This window comes from Vombatus ursinus, unplaced genomic scaffold (assembly GCF_900497805.2).
Source record: "Vombatus ursinus unplaced genomic scaffold, bare-nosed wombat genome assembly UNPS02014798.1, whole genome shotgun sequence".
NCBI lineage: Eukaryota > Metazoa > Chordata > Mammalia > Diprotodontia > Vombatidae > Vombatus > Vombatus ursinus.
The window spans coordinates 7,646,237-7,673,189 of record NW_020954576.1 but is presented as its reverse complement, the minus strand read 5'-3'; the positions used below and the strand labels follow the sequence as shown (position 1 = coordinate 7,673,189).

The 26,953-nt window shown below is 36.2% G+C and overlaps 1 protein-coding gene across 1 annotated transcript in view; it reads right to left on the bottom strand.

Moving 5' to 3' along the window:
- Positions 1 to 3,733: 3,733 nt before the first annotated feature.
- The window catches only part of LOC114049985 (mitogen-activated protein kinase kinase kinase 21-like), a 108,638-nt gene continuing 85,418 nt past the window's right edge, over positions 3,734 to 26,953 (bottom strand). Inside the window, 7 exon segments of the mRNA XM_027871479.1 lie at positions 3,734 to 6,566; positions 7,970 to 8,734; positions 9,278 to 9,375; positions 9,888 to 10,038; positions 10,552 to 10,668; positions 16,395 to 16,517; positions 22,881 to 23,121. Coding sequence (XP_027727280.1) covers positions 6,184 to 6,566; positions 7,970 to 8,734; positions 9,278 to 9,375; positions 9,888 to 10,038; positions 10,552 to 10,668; positions 16,395 to 16,517; positions 22,881 to 23,121 — 1,878 coding nt within the window. The 3' untranslated portion in view covers positions 3,734 to 6,183.

Below are 26,953 nucleotides of genomic sequence, written 5' to 3'. Positions count from 1 at the left end.
AACGTTGCATAGCCTTTCCCCTAAATTTACATTTTTAATTTAAAATTTGATTTCTATTTTGAGAGGGGTGAGATTCATCACAAAAAGTCTTTGATGTCATAGGGCCTTCCAATATATAGAGGTGAGGGACAGGACAAAGATAAAAGGCAATATAAAAGCAGTATTTGAAGGAAGGCCAGATAGTGTGGACCTAGAGTTGGAAGAATATGCTCCTTCTTTCTCTTCAATTTGTCCTTTTTTTTCCATGGTTACCTAAATCAGTCTTCTTGTAAGAGATGCAGTGTAGCTCAGGGAAAAGAGGGCTTTCTTTTGAGTCAAATGACCAGGGTTCAGAGGTGTACTGGAGCCACAAATCTGCCAATGGTACAAATCAAGGCTTGATTTATTATATTGTTGATTATCTAGATTTAAGAAAGTGATGGAGAAAATGTTAATAAAGCAAATTAAACTTAAAGGTGTGCTGAAACAGAAAACACTGCTTCTGTTTGGTAAATGCATGAGCCTGAGGCATTTGACGAATACTCAGTGGCACAGCGGATAGAGTGTCAGACCTGGAGTTAGAAGACTCATCTTCATGAGTTCAAATCTGGCCTCAAGTTCAAATCTGTGTGACCCTGGGTAAGTTACTTAACCCCTTTTGCCTCAGTTTCCTCTCTGTAAAATGAGCTGGAGAAGGAAATGGCAAACCACTCCAGTATCTTTGCCAAGAAAACCCTACAAAGAGTCAGTCATGACTGCAATGACTAAACAAGAAGGTGCCCATCAATTGGACAATGGTCAAACAGATTGTGGAATATGAATGTAATGGCATAGTATTGCTTTATCAGAAATGTTGAAGAGAATGGTTTCAAAGAAACCTGGGAAAATTTGTGTGAAATTATTCAAACTGGAGTGAACAGAACCTCAAGGGGAATTTATTCAATAACAACATTGTAAAGAAGCAATTTTCAAAGACTTAAGAAATGATTCAATCCAATGGCCAATCTCAAAATATCATGAAGAGGAAACATTCTATCCATCTCCTGGCAGAAAGGTAATAGACTGTAGGTGCCAAATGAAATATGCATACCCAAACTTTCCAGTTTCTGTTCTAAGCCATATATCTGAAGTTTTTAATTAAGAGCTTTCTGATTTCATTCCGTCTCTTTTTTCAATTTTATTGGGCCTTTGATTAGGCCCTTTCCTTGAGGTCCTTGTGACCATTTTGTTCTCTCTCCTTCCTCCTCCCATTTTTTTAAAGAGAAAGAATTATTATTATTATAGAATTATATATTTCACATGGATTTCCCTCTGGTATTATTAGCATTGCTCATCTTCTCTGCCCCCAATGGGTTGCTTTTTGTTAGCTTATCTGTTTTCCCAGTGTATATGGTGGAAGATTGCTTTGCTTCTCATTTTTTGTTATTATTGGTCTTTTAATTTATTTCGCACCTTTCTGTTTTTACGGTGACAGGGGTGGGGAAGCACGGTATTGGACTTAAAGTCAACTTTTCACTCAGCCATTCCAAGGTCTCTAGGACTACAGTAGTGGAAAGCACACATATATTACAATCTACAATACTGGAAATGCTTCTGAGTACAGAAATGCAAGACATGATATGCTGAGGACCAGTCTACCTAAGTACTGAAAAGGCCAGGACAAAAATCTCTGTATTCTTTTGTAAAATCATAATTGAAGATAATGTTCACTGTTAACCACACAAAAAGCTTCTGACTGTCTTTAAGTAAAATTGTACCTCTGCATGTATGTAACTTTGTGAACACTAGTTATAAAAACTACATAATCTGCCATTTCCCTTACTATTTAGAGTCCTGATAGTTTTCTGTCCCCTCTATAGCATCCTGGTCAGTGCTGGCTTCTGGACTCCTGGGAGCTTCCGCATCAAATAGCTGAAGGCCTCAGCTGCCCCTGTAATGTCTCTGGTCAGTACACCAGCAGGTACTTAAGCTCATGTTGGCTTCCTGGTGGCATCCTTGATTTTATTTTTTTAATCATTATTGAATTTGGTGCCTTTTCAGATCTTCACTGGAGTGCAAAGAAGGGAGCTTGGCTTCTTTAAGACCTTTCATAAGACTATTTTAACTGGAAGCCCTTGAGGCATCCTTCCCATTTCAGATACAAATACTCCAATTAGAATTCCTATCTCTATTCACTGAAACTATTATGATAATCTCTCAGTTGATCATTCATAATTCCAGTCTTGGCTCCCAAATAGTCCTAATGCTCTATTCTCCATGTCACTCTTACACCTAAATATCCAGTGACTTTCCATGATTTACCACTTAAAGCATAAACTCATAATCCTGATAGTTAAGGCTACAGTGAAAGTTTGCTACCTCCCTTTCACGTGATGCTATTTGTGTGAACATGGACAAGTCACATATCCTCAGGGCCTCAGTTTCTTCATCTGTAAAGAGAAGGTTGGGCTAGATTATTGCTAAAGTTCTTTTTGGCTCTAAATCTATCATCTTATGTACACTACCTTTCAGCCAGTGGAGAATACTATCCACTCCATCCTTGCCTCGATGTTTAGCATAGGGCATTCTAACATTTTAAACATTTGTAGCAGAATATGAGGCAACCTAATGTATTAGATAATTATTTGAACGGTGTTTGCAAAGCCATTTCTTAAGAAGCTGTTTATTTCTTCTTGGTTTCTATGACTTTAGCTACTAGGCATGGGGTGGGGGCTTGGTCTTTACATCCAGCCTAAGATTTTCCTTAGGAATAGTTGATGGCGTTTAGCAGTTTTCCATTCTTCTGTGACTGAAATTAAAAACATCACAACAAAACAAAACAAAAAAACCTTTCACATAAGCATAAATATTTAACAATGAAGCATGTGGTCTAAAGAGAAAGGTAAAAAGGTAAATTTAAGGTACAATTTGGTACTAATAATCTAACTAGCTATGCCCAAGCAGCAGTAAAACAAAAACTTTCTGAATCTCTTAATTTATAAATTACTCTGTAGTTTGATTCTCTCCCCAAACACATGAGAACTATATCGGACACTTTTTTAGCTGCTTCGTGCTTCACCTTCTAAAGTGATTAGCAGTTACCGGATATTGCTTGAAATTTGTTGGTAATTCAACAATGATTAAATGTACTCAATTAAATAGACACTTTATCAGCTCCAACTTGACCCTGGGAGAAAAGCTGCTTTTTGTTGTAAACTGCCTTACAAGAGAGCTCAAAGATACAACAATTTTGTTCTGTATCATAACATAAAACTACTTAAAATACATTTAAGAAAAATCTAACAAGATTTCAAATAGTCCAGGGTGAAATACAGCTTAAATGAGTTGTGACCAAAAGCAAAAAAAATAAAAACAAAAATGCCCACCCTGTGGCCAACCTTCTTCTCTCTGAATCTGGCTCAGCTGGTTTTCAGAGAGCAGATATATGATCCAGGAAGTGCTTGGGTCTGGACTCTAAGAACTTTAGCTTGACAGAACTTGCCAGAGCTTGTGTTCTGGTTGCAAAGCTATCTGAGGTCACCAACTGACCTTAAAGCTATTCGGTCAGTCAACAAGCATTTATCAAGGACCAGCTACATGCCAGTCTGAAGGTTGTAACGTTCATCACATTTATATGTGCATTTTGCTTACCAAACATCAGTGATATTTATCCTTTGGAAATTCTTTTTATCACTGGCTACAAAATAAAGTATCACAGAGATCTTGATTTAAGAATTTGCAGAAAGCCAAAGCCACTGAACAGCAGACTGGCTATTTAAAAAAGTTTATTTTTTAAAAAAATACAACATATGTAAACATCTTTCAGTCATAAGGCTTTGTAAAACAGCATATCAAGTAGATACCTTAAATTTCTGCAGTATAAGCACCTTAAATTGTTTACTAACAGTGATCACCTTAATTTATCTTTTATCCTAGAAAAACTATTCAATCTACATGAAATAAATACAACCATATTATGCTACAGACAGCAACACATTAAAAGAAATCACAAATTTACAACAAATCTTGATCATCTCCCCCACTTCCCCACCCCAATATCTGCAGTGGCATGTAAGATTGAATTCATACTTTTGATAGATAATTGTCTTTATTTATAATATACTTTCATATCTCAGTTCATCAGAATGCAAACTGGCCTAGAGAAACTACTAAAGGATCTAAAAGATGTACGGTTAGGAAAGGAAGTAATAAAGGAGTACAATGCAAAATGTTGTTTCTGTAGAAATAAAATTATAGGTAAGTAACTTAGGGGATTTTTTGTGTTTTTTTGGTTTTTTGGGGGCACAAATTCATTATTTTAGGCATCTCCTGCAATTTTGTCTGTAGGTTACATCCACTAATGGCTGAAAACTTAGTGGCCAACAATGTGTAATGTATTCATACAGACCAAAATTTAGCACTCATAATTCAACAAATTATCAAAAATTTAAACTTAAGTATTACAGCGAACAGTGATTTAATAGAATAATAATGAATTAAGTACCTGAGATTTTACTGCAACCTAGAGATTGTTTCCCTCAGGATAAGATATACATACCGTTAATCCTTTTATATTCTGGTCAGAGTAACAAAAACAATTACAAAATGTAGTCAAAAGATATAGCTTTATAATTTAAGTACCATTATTTTTTTTCAAAAAATTGTTTACTATGCACTTCAAACCTGAAATTTTAATTTTCAAGCACTAAAATTTCAGTTTAGTAAAATGTGCCTATTTAACTTGAATAGAAATTTAAAGAAAAAATTAAGCAATATTACTTTAAAAATTTATGGCAATTAAAAAAATAAGTGTGCTTCCAAACTGATAATAGTAAACAAGGTGACAGTTCACAAAATAGATTTTCTAGAAAGAAACCCACAAAATTTAAAAAGAGCACTATCATCCAAATAGAATTACAATTTTTAACAACTCAGTAGTCTATGAAATTCTTAGTGTACTCAGGGATATATTCTATATTCCCATTCCTGGGTAATTTCTATTTGCCTTTGCCTTTTAATAACTGTTCAAGATAAACCTAAAATGTCAAATAATTTCGTAAAATATTTAATTCCCAAGAGCTGATCTCTGATTTTGAAATGTGTTTTTTAAATAGTAAATTCTATTTGGTTTAAGGTGCTAAGTAATTTTGCCATCACTAAAATTATATTACCTTTGAAATAACAAAGCTTCGTTTAAATTCAGTTTACTTATTACGAAAAATATTTCTAGAGAATAAGAGTTGTGCATTTTCAGGTACAAAATAAGATGGTTACTTTTAGTTTAGGAGAGAATTTTAGAGTTCTCTCTTAACCAAGAGAAGAGCCAACTGAAAAAGCTTTCTTCAGTGGGTACAAGATAGTCATTAAAACATCATTGAGCTATATTAGCTTCCTCATAAATTCTAATGAAGTCAGTATTTGTAAGGCATATTCAGTGAGATTTACTCAAATAGGGTGAAGTCACTACATAAGCTGCCTGATAACCCTAATGTAAAGGTTAGTTAGTTTAATAGAATCCTACATTGATTTCAGTCACCTATTTTCAAAGTTATACAACATTAGCAAAGCAGCGTGGAGTTGTAGGTAGTCAACTTCAGAGCCGAGAACACCTGGGTTCAAATTCCACTTCTGACACATCCTGGCTGTGTGACTCTAGGTAAATCACCCAACCTCTCAGTGCTCTAGGCAATAAGATTGGAAGTTGCTAAAAAGGAGCCAGGTTAGAGGGAGCTTCCTCATCTAAGAGCTTCCTAGCCCTATCCTAGTGTTTTTTTGCATCACATCATTCACAATTAACAAATTTATAGCATTTTTTTTCTTCCTTTTTGAAGAAAGGGGAAAAGTGGTTCAAAGCATCATAATTTTTAGGAAGTCCTTCTTTTTGTGACTGGGGGACAGGGAGAGAGGGAGAAAGAGAAAAACAATCCTAAAAGTTAAGACTGATCAAGACTATTATCCAGCATATAGCTTTACATTATTGTGCATTTCTAGGTTTACACTTTTGCGCACTTCAAGTTACTAGGTGTGGTTCCAGTGAAAAGACAATATAGGCAAGCTAACAACAATGTTATATTTTTCCAAAAATTAAGACATCTACTACTGTTTTGGTAACACGGCCACAGCTTTTGAAAATACAGCAGCATGAAACATTAGAAGGTAGACACATGATTTTAAGTTGTTCTCATTAAAAACAGAAATGCTTTTAAAAGCATAAGGCACTTAAAATTAAGACAGAAATTCTTTCTCCAGTTCATATATAGATGGCCGGCTAGTTTTGCTCTTCATTCTGCATAGAGGCACAGTGTAGTCCCTGTTCTGACCTTCCACATCGAGGTCCAGTAGTGAGGGTACATGGAATTTAGTTCTTTCCTTGGTACTAAGTAGACAGTCAGCATTTAGTCCTGGGTTACCTGTCTGAGCAGTACTAGGTTTTGCACTTTCTGGAAGAACCTGCTGGGGATTTAATCCACTTCTCAGAGAAGAAGGGCGAGGTCTGGGTATGATACTGACAGCATTTGGCAGATTTCTCTGATGAACAGATGGGAAGTGCAGCATCCCAGAAACTTGAAGAAGTGGCAGTTCAGAGACTCCATTGGTTGAGCAAGTAACTATGAGAATGTAAAGACAAGATGTAATTAGAGGAATTTTAGCTTCTATTAAAAAAAGTCATATGACCATGATGGCTACGTCAATTAAGTAATCATTTGGAAGTGAGAATCTAATGGAAAAACGGTGGGCAAACGCCAGAGAGCTATCAAGCTATCATATCATAAACACTAGGACACTGAATATTTGCTTGAAGACATGTTGGTGACAGCTGTTTCATTTGCTACACGTGACTGGAAAATGTAGTGATACATAACCAAAAGGTATTTCAAAATATAGCACCATTATTAATTGTAATTTTTAAAGTAAATTTTAAAAATTCAGATTAGAATGAAGGTTGGGTAGAGTCTTTTGGAAACCATTCTTAAAAAAGTATATTTGTTTAAAATTACTCTAAAATCAATTTTTAAAAGCAGCTAAGATTATACAACCTTACAATACACAAATTTCTTTCTCTATGATTCTGAGACAGTGGTAGATTTCAAACACTGGTAACACCTCAGCTTAATACTATTTTTCATTGCTTCACATTTGGCTAACAAATGTTGATTATCTTACAAACAAAAGAAAAGTAGTCTAGTTCCTTATGGGTTTAGACAGAGGGTTCTACATGACTTGCAAACAGGGGTACTTTGTTAAAATGACTTTTTTCATGAATGGTTATTCTTCCACTCAAATATATAAAATATTTTTACTATTCTATTAATGCTCTAAGAGTTTTACTAACTTTTCAAAAGAACCTAAAAATGAAATACTCAGTGTTCTGAGTCAACAGAACAAAAGTCAACAAGGAGATCAAAATACTTGCTGGTAGCAGGGACTATGGTGGGGAGGAGAGTCTCGGTTCTTAATAGTGCTGAGCTGCCAATCTTAACTACACGTCTAATTTTCAGAGGATCATTATACCAATAAATAATAAAAAAGGACACTACCTTCTTACATATTATAGACCAGTTATTAGTTATTAATAAAATTAATTTGATAAAATTGATATGGGGGGGGTTAGCTTTGGCCATATATCCTGTTGAACTGTATGGTAAACTCCTGGTGAGGGAATTTCTTTTACCAATTAAGACTGGCACCTGGCAATTATTCTGTGAGTCTTTAATCTTACAGAGCTGCCTAGTGGCATTCTGATGATCACAAAACCAGGATATGTGAGAGCTAAGACTTGAACTCAGGAATTCCTGACTCCACAACCAATGCTCCATTTACCGCTTCCCCAGCCTCTCATTGTCAGATGGGTAAACTAGCTCTCACTATAAATAACAGTGGAAGTATATTTTAGGGAGAAAAGAAACTGGACCAGGAGAAGGAAACTCTAAGGCAGAAGAGTGTCCCAGAATAACTTATTTTTATCATCTAATGTAGATTGTTATATATTTACATATTTTAAACAACCCACCTGTAGTCTGAAAAGCATTTCCATCAGACACAGTGCGTCTATGGCATGACACCCTCATTTTTGATGAAGCATTATTTGGCACATTTCTAGACACTTGCTTTGTGAAAGGAGAAGAAGGCACATTCTTCGACAAGCTGTGATCAGTCACAAGTCCTGAAATTGCAGCAGGCTCACAGTTACTTCCCTGAATTACAGGGGAAACTCCTATAATGGGAATGTCTGTATCACAAGTACCCACAAATGTGTCTTCACTATCTGGGTGGAGCAAACATTTTGTGGACATGGAAGGCATAGACAGGAGGTTCACAGTGTTTGATGATGGGCTTAATGATGAAAGGTTAACATCTTCTCTTTTAGACTGCAATCTGGTAGGAGGGCTGGAACTTCTTCGTAATTTAGAAGCACGCTGAAATATTCCCTCACGTTTCTTCTTATCCTCTTTGGGCAACAATTCATCAGGAGGCTGTGCCTTATTTAGTTCCCTAATATCTAATCCCAAAGCTACAGAAGCCAATAATGCAGCACATCCATATAATGCAGATTCAGTTTTCTTTTTGGGGGGTGTTCTGCTAAGACTATTTGTGGGAGTCATTTGGGGAGTGCTGGCTGCAGAACTTGCAGAGGTTCCCTCTTCAAAGCTTTCAGGTTCTACAGTGTTATCTCCCTGATCATCTTTCCAAAGAGGTAGATCAACATAGGCCTGATTCATCAATTTCATTTGCTTTGGTCTTTTGTTGTCCAGTCCATCAGGGAAAAGTTTCTGCTCTGGAGAGACACCTAAATCAGAGGTATAGGTTCAAAGGTAGTAGTACCTTTTTTTTATAAAATAAAATTTCACAATATTTTGTTTTTACATCACCCACATTTCCCAATGTAATACCTCAATATCTTTTACTCTAATTCCCCTCTAATACCTTTTAAAATAAGTTGGTTCTGAGTTGCCTTGGAAAATTCGAAACTACAAGCTCAATAAAATAAATGCATCCACAATAAAATAATGTAAAGTCACAGATACTCTAATTGAGGTACTGAATCTTAACCTAGTAAAACAATGGATTATAATACATAGCATGAAGAGAATTTATTCCCAAGAAGACTATCTAACAATGGTGAAAAACAACAGGAAAGCTTGACAGCTTTATTTAATCTCTAAAGACGGAAGAGATTAGATAATACTACCTATTAACCCTCTCCTCCAAATAGATTCTCCTCAACACAAACATAAAAAAGCATTAAAAAGTTCAGATTTTAAGTCTAACACAAACAAATCCCAAGTTCTGAGTCTGTAACTATCACAAGCACATTTACCTTGTTGGTCCACAAATAATGAAGCTAAAGGCAGAGTTTTCTGATTTTTCATTAAGATAGTTGACCAAGGATTACTGCCATCCGAAAGGGGTCTTATTCTGAAAAAGAAATATGTTTTTCTGACATGAGAGAATCACACAAATTATAGCTTAGTAGCAGAGTAAAATCCAGTTAGATCATGGGGAAAGTGATTAAAGGACAATGTTAAGTTTTAATTTTGAAGAGTAAAAGAATAAAATCTTATTAGACTATCAATTTTTTAAAAGAGTTAATAAAGAATGATCAGTGTAATAATGCATATATTCAGATGTGTGTGTTCACATGCATAAGTCTATATGTAAGTACACAAACATATCTACCATGTGCACATGTATATGGGTATACATGGAACCTTTGGAATTCTGGAATGTCCTGAAGGAAGTAAGAAAAGTTTCAGAGACAAAATACAAGATGAGCAAGCAAAAATAAAAGTGAAGTAAAGCCTCATAATGAGAAGTTAAATCTTCTTAAAGGAAAGGCCAGCTAATTGAGTGATCAGATACAATAAGTACTAAAGGCAATGATATTAGTCACACTACAAGATGTAAAAATCAGCAGTAAATTGCTATACCTTTCTTTGCAGTCAGTACGTTCTTTTGTTTGAACTGAACTTGGTCCCCATGTACAGCCTTTCTTTTTGAAGTTTCTCTTCACATCTTCAAATTCTTCTTGGCGACAAGTGGTGCTTTTGCCCCATGTTCTATTGCTTTCATCTGAGGTGACTAGATACAGAGAAAAATCAATCACGGATCCATTCACTGCTTTGTTACAGTAATCAAATCACCAGTAGCACCCTCTTAGTTAGATACCTACTAAAAGGGCTTATTTACTTGATGAAGAAATGATTTATTTCACCCAAAGATACCACAAATTGCCTTTTCCAATCAAAAAAGCAGCAAGAGAATGGACAAAATAATTAGGAAAGATGCAAATTAAGAAAAAGGTAGCAGAAAGGATCTGGTCTTATTTTCACATGCTGTGACATTCATGATTTTCCATTTTTATTTGAAGAAAGAAAACCCAACTGAGCATTTAATTTTTATTTTATTTAGCAGAATAATTTCAATGAAATAATTGACATGTCTAACTTGTGGCATTACAGTTTCTTTAAGAGTTGAATTAGAGAACTTCACATTAATGTTTTATACTTAAATGCTCAGTCTTCAACCAAGTTTAATTATGATTAAAAAAAATTAGTCACAAAAACCCCCAAACCCTTTACAATTGTGTCTTGCCTTTTTTCATTCCCTCATAGGGAGGTACATATTCACTTGTGATATCTACATCTTGCTGGTACACATATATACTGTTTCTCCGGTCATGAGAAGTACTTACATCTGATTTTGAAATCACTGGGGAAAAATTGTTATTATTACTATATATTTAGTGAATATACCATCAATAAGCTAAAGGATGCAAAAAAGTTATAAGATTAGTCATGATCTTTAATAAGCATAAATGTGTCAAACTCAGGCCAGCATTGCCTGAGGCCAGAACCAGATTAAAATGTAATTGGGAAATATTTAAAAGTAAATAAAAAGACAATAAAAAACATAGATAATGTTGATTTGTGGTTAAATCAATACACAATCAATATGCAGCTGGTAGGGATCCATTTCTACGTGATACCACATAACCCTAACATCCTGAGAGTTATAAGATAAAATGAGGGCCTGTGTTCTTCACTTTTAAAAAAAAATTACATTTGAAAAGGATAAGGAGATTAAATACACACATACACACATTTGAATTTTGTTTAAGGTTAACCACATTCTCATCAAGTGAACTTGTACACCATCAGTCCTTGAAAATTTAATCTTCAACTTTATCCTTTAACATTATTTCTTAATATGTGTGTATAAATAAAACCTAGCTTTCATGTTGTGCTTTTATTTGACAAACTTTTATCCCAATCTTCTGAACTTTAACTTAACTAATAAATACATGAGATTCAGTTTGGAACTCTTACTAAATAGATCTCCACATGCATCTTGGATGTGCCTATTTATGTGGTCTCCCCGCATTAGACTATCATGTCCTTAAGGACAAGGATTACTTTCCCCCACCTTTTGCATCTCAAGTGCTTAGCATAGTACCTGGCATGTAGTAAGTGCTTAATAAATACTTTTTGACACATACATGCATGCTTACATATATATGTGTGTGTTCACATGCATAAGTCTATATGTAAATACACAAACATATCTACCATGTACATAATATATGGGTATACATGGAACCTTTGGAATTCTGGAATGTCCTGAAGGAAGTAAGAAAAGTTTCAGAGACAAAATACAAACTTGCCAAACCGCCTCATTTAGTTTTCATCCTATTATTTTTTTTTCCTAAATAGATATAGAACTTCTGGCTTCCACTGATCTACTTCCCACGAGTATAAAACGAACAATCAATAAGAACATATTGAACTCTTACTATCTTTAGACCACTGTTTACTGCTAGGAAACCGACTCCCGGCCTCATGAAACATAAAGCTTCATAAATAAAACAAAATCACCATGTTATATTACTGTTGAGCATTGAGTGCTGGAATTGGAAGTGAGAGAAATGGAAGTTGAATCCCATCTCTGATACCTAAGAAGTAACTGTGGGCAAGTCATTTAACCTCAGAAGACTTCAGTTTTCTCGCATGAAAATTGGGATAATAACACCAGGAGCTCTTGCATCATAGGGCTGTCACAAGAATCCAGTGAGAGGATGTATACAAAATCACATTAAAGAGCTATATCCATGTATTTCATGAGGTCTAATTGGAGTTGGGTACCAGAAAAAGAAATCAGGAAACCTTCACAAAGAACATGACATCCAGGATAAATCTGAAGGGCAGGCAGGAAATTCCACAGGGGAAGAATGGGAAGAAGCATACGTCAGACACAAAGAGCAACCTGAATAAAGGTACTGAGGTAGGAAGGTTCCAAGCATGCTCAGGGGGTAGGCAGTCCAGTTTGACTGAAGTATAATATGTGAAAGATGAGGCTGGAAATGTAGAGTGACGTCATATTGTGGAGGGCCTTCCATGCCAAACAAAGGAAGATGAACTTTAGTCAGGAACCACTGAAGATTGTTGAGCACACTGCTGGTGTTTCAAGTCAAAGGCTATGTGAATTAAACCCACAAAGTGCAGCAAGCTACATGTCATCTTATTTTTCCCCTTCTTTAACAAATAATTAGCAACCTATCAATTATTTTTAAAAAAATGCTCTTAATGAATCTTAGAGCAACCAAATAAATTCAAATTCATGTTATAATAATATGTGAAACTAAAGTCAATAAGAAAGCCTCTGATGCTCCCTACTAGTAGTACTTCCCCAGATCATTTTTGTATTGATACATTTATGCATCTATAAAGGTTGTTCCAAAAGTCTAATGCAGTTTAAACTTAAGTCACATACATACATTACAGTGGAAGTAGGAAGAAAGTTTAGGTGGATATTGCACTAGTCCAGGAAGGTATAAATGAGGAGCTATATACTAGGGTGGTGGCAATGGAAACGGGGTGGCAACAGATGTAAGAGATTTGTAACATAAGTTAATTGTGTTTAAGTTTACACAGGTGGATGGAATGGCAGAGTCAGAATCTAAAGAATCAAAATTCAGTGCTCTTTCTACTATGCCACACCATCTTATTTATTACAACCTTAGGAAAGAATTCTGTTTTGGTTAAAACAGAGAGAAGAAAGGAATGTTAGCTGTAAAGTCTAAAGTGGTAGAAACATTTGTTAGGAAAGAGGCTGGAGATCCAAAAGGTATTGTAGAAAGACCAGGAAACTGGCAGACCAATATGAAATGGGCCTAAGGATGAATAATCCTTAAGTAACTACATACCAAATTGGTGAGACTGGATGATGAAGACTGAGGAACTGGTACAAGATAAATCAGATTGGTGTGGCATGCTTTGCTGCCAAAACTTTGGCAGTTTATCAAGCCCAGAGTTTAAAACAGGATTTGGAGTGTTATGAGAGGGAGGAGTCAAAGATGACATTGAGGATGTGGGCCTGGGTGACTAGTATGGTAGTACCCTCGACAGCAAGGGGAAAATAAGGAAGAAGTGAAAGTGTGGAGTGAAAAATAATGGACATACTGAGACTGAAATGCCTATGGGACATCCAATTTGAGATATCCAAACTGGTGATGTGGGACTGAGCTCAAGATGGAGACTATAGCTGGATATATAGATATGTTAATCCTTTTCACTCAGATAATAACTGAACCCAAGGGAATTAATGAGGTCACCAAGTGAGAGTAGAGAGGGAAAAAAATGACCCAAGACAGAGCCTTGAGGGTCACCTAGGTAGTGGGTATGACATGGATAAAGACTCAACAATGGAAAGTGAGGAGAACTAAGAAGAGTCAAATGGGTAGTAAGTAGTAAGAAGGGTTATTAATTAACCAAAGGCTTAAAAATAGAGAGCACCTGCTAAACAGAAACTATCCTCGAGGAGTGAGAGGGCCTATGATGGTACAGCAAGAACAAGAGCTTCTGGGACCTAAGCCAACAGAAGAGAGTGAAGCAGAAACAGGAGAGATATTTCTCTTGGACATTACCCAAGGGACACGTAACAGAAAGAGAGAGAAGTCAAGGAAGTCATTGGTACTAGTCATCCAAGGAGTTAGGAATGAGTGACCCAGTGTGAAGGAATAGAGTTTGGATCTATAATCAGGAAAAGTTATTTCTGAAAAATACATGATTACTGAGAACTGATGATAAAGAATGGTACTCCTACCCAAGAGGTGATGGACTAACTACGCAGAATAAGATAAATATTTTTGGACATGGCTAACAAAAGAATTTGTTTTGCCCAACTATGCATAATTATTACAAAGGTTTTGTTTTTCTCTATTCTCTCCCCAAATGTGGAATGGACAGAAGGGAAAGGGAGAGAAGGTGGACTTCAGAAAAACCTGGAAAAACTTACATGAACTGATGCTGAGTGAAATGAGCAGAACCAGGAGAACACTGTATGTAGTAACAGCCACATCATGGGATGATTGACTTTGATAGACTTAGCTCTTCTCAGCAATGCAAGGATCTTAGACATCTCCAAAAGACCCATGATGGAAAATGCTATCCACATCCAGATAAAGAACTATGGAGTCTGAATGCAGATGGAAGCATACTATTTGCTCTCTTTTTCTTTTGTTGTTGTTTTATTTCTTCTTTCTTGTCGTTCCTCCCATTAGTTCTTCTATATTATATTAATTCTATACTATACTATATTATACTATACTATATTAATTCTATACTCTACTATATTCATTCTTCTATACATCATGACTAATGTGAAATATGCTTAATATGAATGTATAAGTAGAGACTATGTCAGATTGCATGCCATCTTGGGCAGGGAGGAGAAGAAGGAGGAGGAGAAAATTTAAAACTCAAAATCTTATGGAAGTGAATGTTGAAAACTAAAAAATAAATAAACTAAAAACTAAAAATAAATAATTTTTAAAAAGATTTAAAAAAAGGAAGGTAGAAGGGTTAAGATCATTAAGGTTGATTCATTCTCCTTAGCCACTGCCAACAAAATAGTATTTATTGCTATTTTAGTTTATTCACGCAAGAACAAAATAGAAATGTTTACTAAATGTAAAAAGTAGAGTTATAGAGAAATATACTTAGAGCTTTTCCATACATACATATAGATATATGTATATCATATATGCATATTATACACACACTACACACACACATATATATGTGCACACATATACATATGCCAGTAATGCTAGTCTATTAAGAACCTGTGATTTTCCTTCACCTTAGGCAGATCAAAATCCCTCCATAACTTAACAGTTCTCAGTTAGTTCTATAGTTACATATGTATTAGGTATCAGCAATGAGACTGGAACTCAATACCTGAATCCAAAGTCTACTACACCAAGTTGCCTTCTGTGAAAATTACTCAATTGCTCAATTCTCCAAGGAATTTCTGATGTCAGCTGTGCTAATCTGTCCAATCTAGGCCAATGAATATATGACCCTCAATTAAGCATAATACATTTGTTAATGATTTAGCAGAAATACTCTTCCTGTCAAAAATGGATGTGGAAACACAAATCACTGCCCTAAAATGTCTTACTTCATTATACAAATGATCACTACCAGATGCATCAACAGGCACACACATGAAACAGATTTTATCGGGTTTTAAACACTTTTTCTTGTTTGAAGTCAATCACCTTTGGTGGGGGAGAAACCATCAGTTTTTGGGTTTTTTTTTTTTAATTCTAGTAGGTTTTCATTTAGCAACTAATTTGAAACTCAGATTAGCACAGGCAATAGGAAAAATGGATGAATATGATTTCTTGTCAAATAAATAGTTCTTTCTCCAAGAATCGTAACTATTTCTGAGAAGAGGAAAAGGAAAGGAGAGAAAAGGTAGAAAGGGGGAATGGGAGTGGAAAGAGGCAATTAGGGGAGAAGAGCAGAAGGGAGAGAGAGAAATCTAAATACTTCCTAGACTGTTAATCTTGAGGTGAGAGAGTTAAATATCCTATCTTACAAGATAATGATAAAATTATAAAATAATTTCTCAAACTCTTCATTCTACTTCAAAATCTTCATCTACCCAGTAAGACTACCATAATATTGTAGTATTCATCTAAATATCTAAAGCTGTGTAGTTTTGTTTTTTCTCCTTTTGGTATTTAAGGAACTGTACTGAATCTGAAAATACTAACTCTGAATCCAAGAAATGTGACAGCTATCCCACAAAAGGACAGTTTCCTGAGATAGTAGTGAATTTCCTTCACTAGAGGTCTTCAAATAAAGGCCAGATGGTCACTTGCTAGGGCATTATAAATCGGATCCTATTCAGATACGGGTTGGAGACTGAATGGCCTCTCAGGTCCCTGCCCATTTTGAAATTCTGTGATTTCTCAGGAACCCAAGCCCAACTTTTATTTTCCAAAATAGCTAAAGAACATATATATTTGCTCACAATGCATTAAACATTTTTTTATTATTATTGGTTCAAAACAATCATTATAATTAATTAGACTTATATAATAGTGAGAAGATGAGCGTGACTGAGGACAGAAGAAATCTATAGCTTACGTTGTATAGCTCGAAGCCGAGGAATTATTGTTGGACTACTTGGTGGACTAGAACTGTTACTGTTTAAACTTCTTCGTTTGTCCAAATTTGGGGACGCCTGCACTGTTATTTTATGCTGGAAATCTGTTGGATAAAAAAAGTAAATAACACTGAATTTTCATTGCAGGTATATAAATTAAGTCTTGTACACCTATTTCTTTGGCATATAAATCAAGCAAAAAAAAACAGTATAGGAAATGGCAAATAACATAACCCATAGCTCTTTCCTCAAAAGAATACATCTTCTGAACTTAATTTATAGCACTGGAGTCTTGCCTATAAATTCATTGTAAGTGGAATGTGGGAATTCATAAAACCAATAAGTAAGAAAAACGGCCCAGTAGTACACTGGGATAAATAGCGTATAACAGGATACAACGAAAAGAAAACAGTCTTAAGTTCTTTCTTAACAGAAGATAAGCATTGTTGTTGCATTCTATTGCATGAGCAGGAGAATATGACTGTTTGAAAGTATTAAATACAGGTCAGGCAAACTGCAAGGACAAAATTAACAAGAAGACATCAGCTAATTTCTAGTAGAAGTAGAGTCCCTTTCTCTCCAAAGAGTTCCAAGTGTTTTTGTTGAAAAACAAGCAAACAAACCACAATGCCACTTTTGCCTAAAAGTACAATCCCTCTTAAATGCTTTATTTTCTAGAAGCAGAACTTAAATCTATGAATCAAAGTCCATCCCTTCAGATGGCATACAGATTGACCTTTCATGATAAAGGTGTGCACTGGTGATTGAGCATTCGAGTGCCTGGGTTCAAATCATGCCTGTTACTAAATATCGGTGTGACCTTAGCCAAGTCACTCTCCTCAGTTTCTCCGTCTGCATTATGAGGGGATTGGCCTCAAAGGCCCTTCCGGCTCTAGATCTATGAGAATATACACGCTTCCATTTCAGAGGCAAAACAATAATAAATGTATTTTATTTAAAAAAAAAAAAACAACGTTTCACTGATGCCTGGTAAAAAGCTCTACTATCATAATAATTCTAATCACTTCCTCCTTAAAGAGGTGAATCCTACACAAAAAAGTAAAGACTTCTGGTGGGAGTCTGAGGATGGCTTCTGCCTCTTAGCATCTCTAGATTCGCTCCATTTCCAGTTCAAACACCACCTCCTGCATGAGAGGTGAACTCTCCCGATTGCCCCACCCTACCCGAGTTGCCAGAGACGTCCCTCTGGAGTTAATCTCTATTTATTTTGTATCTAGGATCACAGACTCATAGATTCAGAGCTTAGAAGGAGTTCAGAGGTAGTCTGACTGAAGTCTTTTCAACTGAAGAGAAGGAACTGAGGCCCAGAGAGACTAAATAACTTGCCATAGGTCACACAGGTACTGAGTACAGAGTTGAGATTCAAATTCAGATCAGTTGACTGCACATTCAGGATGCTTACCAATGTACCATGCTAGTGTTTCCCTAGAGAGACTGAGAGATCCTTGAAAGAAAGGACTGTTTCACCTTCATCTTTGCATCCTCAGCGCCCAACGCTAGCACAGAATAGGCACTTATTATGTGCTTACTGATCTTAAATTTGCTGACTAAGGACTAGCCTAAGTTCAGAATGGCTCATTACCATCACCTTACCACCAACTGATGACACACTTTGATAGCAAACCTTTGAAGAATGTTTACTGGTGTGGTGATGCACATCAGATGGAGACAGTACCCCAAATGACAAAATTATGGATCTTCTGAAGCATAAATGTTATCATGCTATTTATTATCAACAAGACTAAAATATGAATATTTCTATAAATAATTTGACTATTTCAAAAAATGTGAGTGCTTTTACTTTAAAGATTTGCCCCAATCTCTCTTCAGTTTTCAAGACATTTAAACCTTCAAAAATGAAAAAAATCATCTTAGTATTTACCTATTATACTTTCTAGGCATTCCTGTCATCATCTATTATATTTGTAGGGGAGTAGGAGAGCAGGGAAGAGACTAAGACAGATGAGGAGAGTGGGTTTTATAACAACCCAGCACCATCTTGTGGACTGATAAGTAAATAGCAATGTTGGGTTTTATGTAACAGAACTAAAAATTTATTATTCTTTTCAGAGAAAAAAGGGAGCACATATCAAAAGCCAAAAGGTACCATGGAGATCATCTAGTCCATCCTTCTCCATTTACAAATATAGAAACTGAAACCCAGAAAGGGAAAGTCACTTGCTCACGATCACATAGGGAGTCAGAGGCAGAATTTGAACCCAGGTCCTCTGACTCCAAATTTGCTCTCCACTACACCATGCTGGAATTGTTTTAGAATTTTAATTATAGTTCAATTAGGACTCCCTTTTCAAGAGCCAACCTGAAAGTTAAAAGCTGACAAGTTGATTTATTTTTTGACCAAAAATGTCTCCTTTCCTCAGATAAAGAAAAAAGACCCATGAAGTATGATCCTGGAATGAAATAAATCTGATATGAACTTAAGACTATCTTTATCTTCTCTGGATGTAAGCCAAGGTACACTTTAAGAAGAAAGCAAGTATATTGAGTTATATTTCATTATTCTGTGAAGTGAAGATTACAGACTTGGGTTGGTACATTATCACTTTTTCTATAAAATACTTCTTAAACATAAGTTTCTCAAATATTCCCTAAAGTGAAAAACAGGATTCTAGATTCAGAGTTCAAAGTAAATAAATAAATAAGTAAAAGACAGATAGGTTTTGAATTCAAAGAGACTTGGGAGCCCAGTGGTTCAATCCTTTCATTTTACAAAAGGTTTAGATGATTTGTGCAAGGTTACTAGGGTAGTAAGTGGCAAAGACAACATATTTGCTTGGTTGAGATAGTCTTACTAAATATTTTCAGACACATTAAAGAAGAAGGCCCCAAAGACGAGAAGATAAAAGTCTTGTCAGTCAGTCAGCCAAGAAATATTGATTATTCACTTATTATATGCCAAGCACAGTGCAAAAGACTGAGGATACAAAGAAAGGTAAGAACAGTTTACATTCTAAGGGGGAAGACAGCATGTAAATAACTATGTACATACCAGATATATGAGTAAATAGCAGGTCATTTGAAAGGGGAAATTACTAGAAGCAAGGGGGCCCAGACAAGGCCTCCCGCAGAAGGTAGGGTTTGAGCTGTATCTTGTAGGAAGCCAGGGAAACTAAGAAGCAGAACTAAGAGGGCAGAGCATCCTATGGTTGGGGGAACAGCCAAGATGTAGGGTCCACAGATGAAGTGTTATGAAAAACAGCAAATTAGGCCAGGGTAGTTGAACCAGTGAGTATGTGGAGGGGAGTAAGGCCTAAGAAGACTGGAGACACAGAAAGGAGCCAAGTTATGAAGAGCTTTAAACACTAAGCAAAGGACTTTATATTACTGGAGGTAACAAAGAGTCACCAGCAACTTATTAAGCTGGCAGATAACAGGGTCAGACCTGTGTATTAGAAAAATCATCTTGGCAGCTGAGTGAAAGATGGATTAGAAGAGGGAGAGATTTGAGGTAGCAAGAATGACTAGCAGGTTTTTTGCAGTACTCCAGGTGAGGTGATAAGGCCTAAACTAGGTGGAGGCTCTGTGAAAGGAAAGAAATGGACATACAGGACAGAAGCTGTTAAGGTACAAATGTCAATATTTGACAATGGATTGGATATATGAGGCAAGGGCAAATTAACAGTTGAGGAAGATACCAAAGATACAAGTCTGGGTGACTGGGAGGATGATGGCTTCTTTGACAGTAGTAGGAATGTTGGGAAGATGGGAGGATTTTTGGGAAAAGAGAATGTGTTCTGGTTTGGACATATTGTGTTTGCTATGTCTATGAAACAGACTGATTTAACATCCAGTTCAAGATGTCAAAAAGGCAGTTGGCAATGTGGGACTCAGGAGAGAGTCAAAGGCTGGGTATACAGATGTAGGAATCATCTGCACAGAGATAATAATTGAACCCACAGGAGCTGAGGAGATAACAAAGTGAGTTAGACTAGAGGGAAAAGGGAAGAGGGTCCAGAGTACAGCCTTGTGGAATACCAACAGCTAGGGCATGTGACATTGATGAAGGAAAGGCAAAAAAAAAAAAAAATATTCAGAAGGAGCAGCCAGACTGACAGAAAAAGAACTAAGAGAAAGGAATGTTTAAAAGGCAGAGTATACAGAGAAGAAGGTGATCAACAGTGCCATATGCTATAGAGAAATCAAGAATGATAAATTGAGAAAAGACCCTTAGACTTAATAATTACAAAATCATTAATGACTTTGAAGAGGGTAGTTACAGCTAAATGATGAGGTCAGAAGACAGATTACAGAGGGTTTGTAAGACCTTGTAAGAGAGTAAAAGGGTTAATGAGACAATGAAAGGGAATGCCTGGAAAACTCAAGGAGAGACAGGAACATCTGGAACAGGTATTGTGAAGAGTGGGACAGTGAAGTGATTAGGGAAGAACAGAAGATCTGTTTGCTGTAATGAAGGTCCTGTCAGTTAATATAAATTTGTAGAAGACCCAGTCAGCACAGTTTCTAGATTCTCTCCAGCTCCACAGGAGCAAGTGAATAAAAGTGAAGGAGAGACGCGGCTAGAGTAATTCAGGGCTGGGATTTGACAAGGCAAGATAGGACAAAGGTACAAGAAATTCAAGATTATGGGTAGCAGACTTGAGTTGGTTCAACAAGGGCTAGATATAGAGAAGGGAAGATAGTATAGCCAGTGCAACAGTGATACCCGGGAAAAGATAAGAGGGGTGGAGGGAATGGAGGTCACAGAGAGGATGAAGAATGGGAAAGATGGAGTAATAAAAGATTATGATCAGATAAAGGAATTTCAAAGTTCACGGACAAGGACACAGAACATTTACGGGAGATGGCAAGACTAACCGTATGACTATTTTTGCGTATAGCTGAGGTATGGTGGAGGAGTCAAGGGAATTGAAACTGGGAAGTTAGGGTATTTGAGGGAGCATCAATATGTATCTTTAAATCTCCTAACAGGATTGCAGGAGATGGGGAGGAGAAAAAGACTATGAACCTTGCACTGAACTCATTGAGGAAGGAAGGAAAATATCCTAGATGTTGATAAATAATTGCCATTCAGCCACCTGGATGCAGACTCAGTAATACATTTGGATAGTATGAACCTTAAAGGAGGAGAGGTTCCTTAGTGATTATAGGAGACGGAGGGTCTGTGAGTATTAATGGAGAGCAGACAGTACTTTCACTCTTCCACCATGACCAGAGTTGGGAGAGAAAGTGAGGACAGTACTGGAAAGAGTGATGAGTGAACATATGTCTTTGGAAGGGAGCTGTGTTCCTGTGAGGGCTAAAAAGCTGAAGGCATGAGAAAGAAAGAAGTTTAAGAGGAAAGGAAACTTTTATCTATGCAGCAGGAATTCCAGAGGGTACAGTGAAAGGGCAGGCAGATCTGGAGTGGGGCAATAGAAGGCTAGAGTGGATAGGCCTGAGGCAGTAGCAAGATGAGCATGAAGAATAGGGTTTGCATAGCTGCCACCAAGAGTTCAGGATCACTAAGATGTGGAGACTCTTCTAAAAAGTGAGCAGTGAGCCCAGAGTTAGATAGAAGTTTTTTGAATGAGACAGGAGAAGAAAATGTTCAAGATCTTCCCTTGAGGTTTGGCCTCCTGGCAAATGAAAATGTGCTCTGTGAGACCCAAGAAGGCCATTCTCAAAGCAGTCAGGAGCAAGTAGAGGTCAGGGTGCCTTGCTTGCCTTGTATCCTGGGGAAGGGTTCAGCTTGTCCAAAGGGCATCCTGGGGCAGTCATCTATCTGCACAGGCTCTCCAACCCTCATTATGAAGCAAGAGAAAGTTCAGGAAACTGGTGTGCCTGTTGCTATGGCTAAAAGTTGGCAAGAGTAGGGGATCCAATATTCAAACCCAGGGCCTCTGACTCCAAATCCATCAATCTGCTGCACCACACAGTGCCACCTGCCAAAATAATTCACCTTAAAATACTACAGCATTTCTGTAGTATTTCAATAATTCTCTAGGCAGCAGTCAACCAACAAGCAACTGCTGATGGATTATTTGCTGGGATGCTGAACAGTTATACATTGGACTAGATGGCCCCTGAGATATTTTCCAACTCTGGAATTCAATGGTTCTGACATATCATACATAGGTACCAGTCAACTACAAAAGAAGAAAGAAAATATAGTTCTATCTTTATGCTACTTCTTATGAACATATAAACAGTTCATTATAATCACATGGAAGAGGTAAGGAAATATATCCAACTTTAGGATTTAAAACCATCTTTTCCCCTTTCTCCAAAAACGTAGAGATTCAGAAAATTGTTTAAATGACTTAAATATGTTAAAACTGGGTCAAAAACAAGCAAACAAACACACAAACAACCTGGGCCAAAGACCGAGGGCATTTTTGTGTCAATACATAATAAATTTCAGACAGACTTGTTTTTCTCTTTTAAATACACATAAAAATCTATGAAAATTCAAGTCAAAATCACACCTGAGGGTAAACTAATCCGATGTCCATCTTTGAGTTTTAAACGGCTTCTCTTAAATTTTCCTTTCCTCTTTTTTACATTAGGCTTCTCTTGATTTAACTGGAATATCAAAATGTTGAGTTCGCGCTCTAAAACATCAATCTCTCGTTCTGCTAGTTGTTGCTCGCGCCTCTTCAACAATTCTTCCTGTGACTTCTGCTGAAGGGCTGCTCTAGTCAGCTCCTCTTCACGGGACCGCAGCTCCTACAACAAGACAAAAAAGTCACATGTCCATACGTAGACATGTACGTTCAAACCCACATATATACAATAAATTGGATTAAGGTATGAAAACATTACATTTCTGATCTTTTATGTATCCAAATAAGTTATTATTCTACCAAGAGCCTTATCCCCTGCAAAACTGAAATGTTGATCTATCTCTTTCCTGCCCCCTCAACTACGCAGAAATTCCAGTCTTCAAAGGGCAGATCGCTTTGTAGGTGAGAAAGTCAGTGCTAAGACTTTTTCAGTACATAATTATTAACTTAGGCTAAACTCAAATGCCTCTGCACAGGCTCAGTCTTGCTCTTTGTATTTCTCTAATATGTACAAACTCTCTTGACCTGGCCCCTCTCATGCAGGTGATAACATACCAACATGGTTCACTGGGATCCATTTTAAATACACCCACTAAGAAAAAATCCAAACTTACAAAACAGATGAATTTAGGAAATTATTCACATTACAAAATGATTCTTTATTTTTTATTTATTTATTTATTTTTTGTTGGGCAATGGTGGTTAAGTGACTTGCCCAGGGTCACACAGCTAGTAAGTGAGCCACCTAGCTGCCCCCAAAAGGATTCTTTACAGACAGACTGAACAAGACTTCCTTAATCATTAGCAACTTAAGTTTATGTTCACAGAACTACTCACAGAGAAAGGAAACTTAAAAACTCAAGTGTGGTTATCAATCAAACATTTTAGTATATCACCTCAGAATTTCATATATAAGTCTAAGAGAAGGGAACACTCATTTGTAAAGTTCACCTTTATTTCCAAATCTTTATGGATTTAAACAGTAGATAATAAAATTCTGTTAAAATACTTTATGATTTATGATTTGCCAATAGTAATGATTTCTTTTTTAAAAGACAATGTATGAACTAAAGAAAATCCATAGAGTGTTTCATCTTACTAATTACTAATTCAACATTATATCTAAGCAATTCTATAATTTTAAACAATGTTCTCTCTCAACTTTTGCCCCGTGTTTTGGCCTTTATCTAGGACATTAATACTCCCTTTAGTGCTATACCATTTTACTTTCTTTTCTAGATCACCCCACTAATAAATCAAGCACCTGCAGAAAAAGCAAGAAATTTATAAGCTTCCATTTACACAGCTCCAGCCACATTTCATCTTAGAACAGTCTATTAAGAGTGTCTTTGTTAGAAACCACAGCTATCTTTTCAGATAAAATGTTAGTTATATATGTAGCTATACACTTTGTATTATAGTTTCTTATACCATATAAGCAAGTCACATTTTAAATATACCTATTGTATATTTACACATACATTTGGATAGTATGAACCTTAAAGGAGGAGAGGTTCCTTAGTGGAGAACCACATCACATAAGATAGATTCACAAAAGAAAATGAGGCTGAGGAAACTCAAATAACATCAATCTTCCCTAAACCCCTTGTCCAGAAAGTATTCGCAGACAGATTCAAATGGCAATCTAATTCCAAATCTTCACAGAAAACAATCCCAAAAAACCCTGCTTCCACCAAAAAAAAAAAAATTAAAAAAACAAACACTACTACAGTATGGTAGCAAATCAATACAGAACAATTTCCCTAATTTAGATCCAACTAACTCTACCTTAGCTAGAAGTTTACTTTTTCAAAACCAACGGGAAAAGCGTGGGGAAAGAGATTTCTCAATAGACAATATAAATAAGATTGCAGGACAGAAGGGCAAACTTACTTCAAATGCTGTGAAGCACCCTAGCTTTCTTCAAATGACTTCTGGGTACAAAATACCATTCACCTTTAGCAATTTATTAATTCTTCTACTTAATAACTTTGGTAAATGTTAATCCCTGTTTATGAATTAAATTTATTTCTTTAAAAATATTGTACAAATGGGAAAAGGACCCACATGTACAAAAATATTTATAGCACCTCTTTTTGTGGTGGCAAAGAATTGGAAATTGAGAGGATGCCCATCAATTGGGGAATGGCTGAATAAGTTGTGGTATATCAATGTAATGGAATGTTATTGTACTATAAGAAATAATGAACAGGCTGACTTCAGAAAGACTTGTATGGACTGATGCTAAGTGAAGTGAGCAGAACCAGGAGAACATTGTACACAATAACAGCCACATTGTGAGATGACTAATATTGATAGACTTAACCCTTCTCAGTAATACAAGGATCTAAGACATCTCCAAAGGCCTCATGATGGAAAATGCTATCCACATCCAAAGAAAGAACTATGGAATTTGAATGCAGATCAAAGCATACTATTTGCTATTTTTTTTCTTTTTGTTGAGTTTTGTTTCCTCTTTCTGGTGGTTCCTCCTATGGGTTCTAATTCTTACTTACAACATCACTAATGTGAAAATATGTTTAATAGGTATGTATATGTATAGCCTATATTAGATTGCATGCCATCTTGGGGAGGGAGGTGGGAAGGAAGGGGGAGAAAAATTTGAAGCTCAGAAGCTTATGGAAGTGATTGTTGATAATTCAAAATAAATTAATTTAAAAAATATAGTACAATTCAACCTGTTCATTTTTTTCAATCTAGACATCCTCCAGTTATTGCAAGTTAGTTTTACTCTAGCTTAGTTACACTTTGATGGTTTTTATTCAGTTTCGTAATTTAATTCAGCATTATTTCTCCTTAATAGGCAGAAAACTGGCCTTGGAGCCAAGAATATCTGAATTCCAATCCTGCCTCTGACACATAATGGCTGTGTGATTCAGAAGCAAATCACTTAACCTTTTCAGGGCTCTAAGCAACTCTCTAAGATTATAAATTGCAGAGAAGGTTCCAACCTATATTGGTAGAGAGAATTTCATCATCTGGAAATTCTCTATATCAATGAAATAACAGGTCCAGTGCCTACCTCTTTCCCTACTATCTCTCCCATAGTTACTGACTAGCAATGTTGTTTTTTATTTTGTTTGTTTGGGTTTTTTTAGGCAATTGGGGTTAAGTGACTTGCCCAGGGTCACACAGCTAGTTAGTGACAAGTATTTGGCCTGAGGCCGGATTTGAACTCAGGTCCTCCTGACTTCAGGGCTGGCGCTATATCCACTGTGCCACCTAGCTGCCCCATAGCAATGTTTTTTTAATCAACATGCTGATGTTAAATTAGATGCAGTATAATAGAGCTAGAGAAAGGACTGAATTTTGCTTCTTTTTTTGTCATAATTGGTAATTGAAAGAATAATTATTTTTAAAGTCCTGAGCAGAGGAAATATCCTCTCAAAAATGAGGGTCTCTGTTATAAGAAAGACTAGATAGGTAAGAGGAAGCAGAAAAAGTTTACCTTCTCCTTGAAACGAAAGGATCTGTGGGAAAAAGCTGCTTTTTAAAAACTCTGTTTAAGAGAAAATAGAAGATCAAAAGGTAAAATAAGGGGGTAAAAATCCTTCCTCTAAGGAGATTTTAAACATTCAAAAAGAAATCAAAAACCTCTGTGGGTATTAGGGTCTTTTTGAATACTTTCAAATTATAAAGCACACAGAGAATTAATTCTTTCAGTTGGTCAGATTACCAGTTGTAATATTTATTTAACTGCTTGGCACTGGTCATTCTAGCAATGGAAAATCCAGGTTCCTGGCAACAGATGTTAATAATTAACAGTAACATTATTTCTCACAGTGGTTCAAAGACAGGTGTATGCCCGCATGCACAAAGACAGACACACACAGATAAAAAGCCAAGAATCTCAGGAGGAACCAGTATCTATGGAGGCCTAGAATTTACTGAATAACACAAAGACAAGAGCCACGTTACTGACCATTAATTCAAAGTCTTATATCTCCTACCTTAAGAAATGAACAAGAAAATGA